Source organism: Bubalus bubalis, chromosome 14 (assembly GCF_019923935.1).
Source record: "Bubalus bubalis isolate 160015118507 breed Murrah chromosome 14, NDDB_SH_1, whole genome shotgun sequence".
Lineage (NCBI taxonomy): Eukaryota > Metazoa > Chordata > Mammalia > Artiodactyla > Bovidae > Bubalus > Bubalus bubalis.
The window spans coordinates 30916595-30922609 of NC_059170.1; the positions used below are offsets into that span (position 1 = coordinate 30916595).

Here is a 6015-nt window from a genome sequence, read left to right on the forward strand (position 1 = left end):
CTTATCCTCAAACTTGCTTATAGCTTTCTCTCTTTTTCAAAATTTTGCTCTACATCATTTAGATGTCCATATCAAATCAGTTTCATCTTTCAAGAGAATCTAACATCTTTTAAAAGGAAATCAGAATACACACAGCCTGGAAATTATTTAATCCTTTAAAAAAAAATCTGCTCTTTCTTCTTTAGGACATCTTTGTATGAATTTGCCCTTAACACAACTTCTCCTTTACTTTAGACTTCAGAGAATCAAGATTATCTAATCATGATTGAATGAATTAATGCATAGCTGACTCAGAGCAGGGCACATGGGTGATCTGTATGAGAAGATAATAATTTGGGCAACACCCTGTTGTCTTATTTATGATTGGGAGTAGGCATTGAGGACTTTTGAACCAGATCATACAATCTGAACTTTATTTCAAAGGCTGAGGTCCTTCACATTGGCCTGTGACCTACTGACAATATCAGACACAGGTTTCTGAAGTGGCTCTTATCCTCTTCTTTGGGTGTATGTATAGATTTAGGTCAATAGGATAGAGTGGTAAGCAGCCATAAAGAAAGGAAAACAAATATAGGAAAATCTCAAATTGAGTATCAGTGTGAAAAATATGGCAACATTTATATATATTCTTGGGTCCCAATGGCATAAAATTATGCTTCACCCTTCAAATCATGTCATACACTTAAATGAGTTCCATGGGAGAAATTGTGGTATAGACCATGGTCTCTAAAACGTTTCAGTTATGCACAAATTATTGGCAGGCATTGCAAAGTCTAGCAAGAAGAGAAAACAGCTCTGGAACCAGAAATCTCCCATTTATTGAGTCAATCTGAACTGCAGGTTTATTACTATAAAAGGGTTGCAGGGAGAATTGGTGACAACAAAAAGGAAAACCAAATGAACACAAAGTAGCTACCATTAGGGATCCTCAAAAGAAAAATCCACCCGTCACCTAGTTTCGGTTTCTGTTTCCAAAGCGCTTTCTTCTGCATCCATGATCTCATTTGTTCCCTTCTAGTCCAAGGAAGGAGGAGGGGAGGGATGAGCCCTCTTTATCAGGGAGGGAGTCAAGGCCCAGGGAGGTGACGCATCTGCCCAGGCTTGGCTGCTTCTCAGCAGGAGTGCAAGCTTTCATCTTTGGGAGCAAACAGATAGTCCAGGATGCTTCTCTGACCAGCCTCTCTCTCTGGGCTTGGTTGTCCTGTCTGTAGCTTGGGGATGACAGCAATTTCTTAGGAACCCCCTGCATGGATGGCACTGGCGCTTAGGAGGACTAAACCAAATGGTCCTCCCTTCCTTTGTCCCCAGAGATATCTTTCCCATGACCAAGTCTCAGGCACTGCCCCATCAGCTTTCAAGGGCAGATGAGATGAGTAGTCTAGCCCTGACTCTGTCAATCCCTCTCCCCGCAGGTGCTGGATGAGGCCCAGGTGCAGAAGCCTGTGAACGTGCAGATGCTCTTTTCCAACCCACTGGATGAGCCCGTGAAGGACTGCGTGCTGATGGTGGAGGGCAGCGGCCTGCTGCTGGGCAGTCTCAAGATCGAGTGAGTCCCACACTGAAGGGCTGGTAGGGGATGGCGGGAAGGGGGTCAGAGGGACCTCCCCAGAGCCCGAGGCAGGGTAGACAGAACTCTGCTAGCCTCTGAACTTGGGAATCTGCCCATAGGGATGCACACTTGCATTTTGTTTAGGGGTTCACCAAACTTGAACTTAAGAGAAATCCAGGTCTTCAGTGCTTGGAGCTGGTCCTTATATCTGGGAGCACATGGGACCCCTACCTTCCCTGCTGAGGGGTCCCAGGGCTGAAGGGGCTCGATGACCCAGGGTGGCAGCTAGAGGGAGTTGAAGGAGCAGTGACCTTGACCAGAGCAGGACTTGAGGCCTCACACTGACTCTTGCCCTTTCCCATCAGTGTGCCAGCCCTGCGCCCCAAAGAGCGGTCCCGTGTGCGTTTTGAGATCCTGCCCACCCGGAGTGGCACCAAGCAGCTCCTTGCCAACTTCTCCTGCAACAAGTTCCCCGCAATCAAGGCCATGCTGTCCGTTGATGTGGCTGAGTGAAGGGCCCAGGTGGCCCCATACAAACTTGGGAACACGGAGCAGGCAGGACTTGCCTGTGGAGTGAGCCCCTGCCATACTCACTATCCAGCCTGGGAAACTCACTCCGTCCCCCAAGGCGGCCTGGATCCAGAACTCACCCCCGCCTCACTCCCAGGCTGGGCTGGTTCCACCCTGGCCCGTCACTTGATCACTTTTGCACATTCCCTGAGCTTCTCCCCAATGCTGCCTAGTGTGTGAGCCCCATGGCCCTGCTCAGCCCTAATACCCTCAGTGTTGTGGGCATGGAGTGGCACCTGACCCAGCGACTCTCCAAATGGATACTGGGGGAGAAGACGGTCTGGACTGTGTGCTGATCCCCAGCCTGCAGTTGGCACTTTCCTGCTCCTCCCCTGGGTCATTGTGGAGGTGGGGGGGATGATGGTTAGCCATCCATTGTGACACTCACAGCTACCCTCAAAATAAATGTTAAAAAGAGTGTGATCACACAGCACTGACTCTACAAGACTGCTGCTTCGCCTAAGGTGGTGGGAAAGGAGACAGTGGGGCGGGGGCCATATCCTTCTGGAGGAGGGATGGCATTGGGGAAGCCGTGTTCTCCACGTTCCAATATCCAAAAGGAGTGGGCTGGTTCCCTGTGGCTCCAGGTGCAAAACTAGAGAGACATTTCAAGTCAGTTTAGGACACTGCACTAGGATGATGTCCAAAAATAGATTGACTGCCTTGGGAGGGAGTGACTCGTCTAGGCAGGTTCAGACATTGTGGGGCGAAGTGAACTCTTCCAGGACCTTCTACGGGCATCAGAGTGAGAAGGGACTTCAGTCTTCACTGGAACCTTCTGCAGAGCAGCTGTGGGTGGTGGCCCAGCCTCTGCTCACCCTGGGCTGGCCCCAACTTGTGCCACACTCCTCCTCTTGCAGCCAAAGCAATGCTAACTCCACAGGAACCTTCTCTACCTTCACACATGCTCTTGTGGTTCCTCAGTCTGTGCCCCTTGAAATCACCCCAAGCAGATCCCATAGCCTTCCGTCACCGGTGCTGACTAACCTCATTTTGGCAATCATGGCTCACTGATGGGACATAAGGGACCAGTTCCATCTAAACAGAAGCTTCAGCCTCACATCCAGCTCAAAGTTTCTTCCTTATTCTCAACTCAGGCCTGACCCAGGCTTGTAGAAAGCACTGTGCATGCCTTCCTCTTACTTCCTCCTTCTTCTTTTGTTGCTTGATCCATTAGAGTTGGAGCAGGGAGAGAGAAAATTTAGAGAAAAACCATAAAGTTCCATTTCACTGGTGCTGATGTAGTATGGCCATGGAAGCCCACCACATGGCTGGTGTGTAAATGCAGACTTTCTGCACTGTGTGCCCCCCCAGATTTGGGCCCCCAGAGTTCTCCCCTACCTCTAAGTGCACTGAAGTGTGGTCTTATAGTGATGGCTTGAGGCCAGTTCCGTTCATGGGCTTCACTGCCCTGCCCCAGCTGCCTCCTCTCCCCCTTCTCATCTCAACCTGGTCCAGCCTCAGCTGCCCAATTCAAGTTCCCCAGGTGGGCAGTCAGCATCAGAATCTGTGTCCATGTTTGCTCCTGGTGTCAAGGAGCTCTGACCAGGGTCTGTTTCTGGTGTCTGAATGCAGTTGGGCCTCCCATTCTCTGCAGGACAGCAGGCTCCGAGCTATGGAGGGGGAAGCTCATCTCGTCTCCTGAAGCTTTGCCCCTCTCTCAAGTGCCCCTTGGGGCTGGGCTCCAGTTCAGAGTGAGGAGGGGAAGGGTCAAATAGACATACTTCTGCTCTGGTTTCTATCAGAAACAAGGAAATCCAGAGGTTTCCATTTCCTCCCATCTCCATGAGGCCTTTTCCAGACCTTAACTCTGTCAAGCATCAGCCATTGTCTCCTGAGTGCATCCTTTCTGCCAGTCTCTCTCCAGGGAGATAAAAAAAAATCAACAAGAGCTTGACCCTGCCTTTGGGTTTGCATCCTCAGGGAAATCTCCTAAGGTGTGACGGGAAAAGTCCATGTAGAATTTCTAATCAACCCCAAGCACATGAGTCTTAGAGCTATAGCTAAACATCTCTCTGCAACTTGGCTTCTGAAGAATTTAACAATAAAACAAAGTAATAGCAGGCCAAGGCCACAGCACCACATTTATTTCTGGTAGACTTAAAGTTAGAGGTGGTAGTGAAGTGTGAGATGCAGTGGGCCTGCTGGCTGAACCCCAAAATTAGGTGGACTTGCTCCGTTGGTTAGGATCTATGCTCAGCGACCACAGCAGGGAAACCCAAACGGCCAGGGTCCTAAACAGGATGGATGTTAATTGCTCTTGTATAAGAGCCAAGGGAAACAGTTAGGGGGACACGGGCTTCCTTGTCTTACCTCACTGTCATCCTCCACGTGTAGCTTCCACCTACCAGTTCCAGGTGACTGTTACAGCTCAAGGCAAAAGCTGCAGGCTGTCCAGCAGGAAGGAAGAAAAGGCAAGTCAATGAGCACCCTCTTTCCCATCGAGGGGACAAGCTGAAAGTCAAAAGTTGAAATTATACATTTCACTTCTGCAACCATCCTATTGGCCAGTGAAGCTAAAAGTGATTTTTTTGAAATGAATCACACTGATATATTTCCAGCCAAACTGACTGGGAAAAATTAAGCAATATACAAATTACAAATATCATGAGAAAAGCTACAGCTATTTAAAGGATATGGAGGCATATGTGAACAACATTTTGTCAATAAATCAGGCAACTTAGATAAAACGAATTCTTTAAAAGACACAAACTATCAAAATTCATTCAAGAAAAGTAAATATTCCCTGTATCTATTGAAGAAATTGAAACTGGAGTGAACACCAGCAGGAACTGCTCAGGAGCCTAACCAGCCACCGAGCAGGTGGCTGTTTTATCAGTATGTTTTCCTGCGGTTTGTTATACAGGAAAGGATCCATTTTTTTTCCCATTTCCATGCATACATTTATGTGCTCTCCAGGAAAATGTTCCCTCTTCTGAAAAACCTTCTCCATTTTCCTCCCAACTTGTTGCACCCAAACTCAGTTGGCCTCTCCTTCATCTGTGACTCCCTTCACCGTGTCTTTTTAGACCACCTGGCTTAAAGCCATCTGGGTCATCTCTCCCCATCTTAGACCAGTACTAGTCATGGGAAAAAATAAGGTTTTCTTTAGCTCTGCATCCTCCACACTTAGCAGCGTCTGGTGTAGATGAAGTACTCATAGATATTCACTAAAGACCAAAGAAGTGAATGATATTGTAGATGGATAAATGAATGAATGAATGAAGTGACCAATTGGAATCACTAAAAAAAAAAAAGTAATATCTAACCTTCATTGAGAGGGTAAATCTGTAAGTTACTGTTTTAAGGATTTTTGAAAATCTATTGAGTGCTTGTTATGTGCCAGATATTGTGCTCAATATTTCACATCCATTATCTTACTGAATCCTATATACCATTTTTGAGTAGCAATCACTATTATTCTTATTTTTGTTCTTTCCCTTTCTCTTTAAATAGATTTTATCTTTTAGAGTAGTTTTAGATTCATGGCAAAATTGAACAAAAGGTACAGACATTTCTCACATATCCCCTGCTCCCACATATGCATAGCCTCCCCCATTATAAATATTCCTACTGAAGTGGTAAACCACTTTAGCATTCTTGCCTTGAGAACCCCATGAACAGCATGAAAAGGCAAAATGATATGACACTGAAGATGCCGACCCAGGTCGGCAGTTGCCCAATATGCTACTGGAGAAGAGCAAAGAAATAGTTCCAGAAGGAATGAAGAGGCTGAGTCAAAGTGGAAACAAAACCCAGTTGTGGATGTGACTGGTGATGGAAGCAAAGTCCATTGCTGTAAACAATATTGCACAGGAGTCTGGAATGTTAGGTCCATGAATCAAGGTAAATTGAAAGTGGCCAAATAGGAGATGGCAAGAGTGAACATCAACCTT

At 46.9% G+C, this 6015-nt stretch overlaps 1 protein-coding gene across 1 annotated transcript in view; it reads left to right on the forward strand.

Moving 5' to 3' along the window:
• Window positions 1–2549, forward strand: part of TGM3 (transglutaminase 3) — a 42781-nt gene extending 40232 nt beyond the window's left edge. The window contains exons 12-13 of the mRNA XM_025263938.2: window positions 1413–1546; window positions 1915–2549. Of these exons, the coding sequence (XP_025119723.2) occupies window positions 1413–1546; window positions 1915–2062 (282 nt within the window). The 3' untranslated portion in view covers window positions 2063–2549. The remainder of the gene's footprint in view (window positions 1–1412; window positions 1547–1914) is intronic.
• The last annotated feature ends 3466 nt before the right edge of the window (window positions 2550–6015 follow it).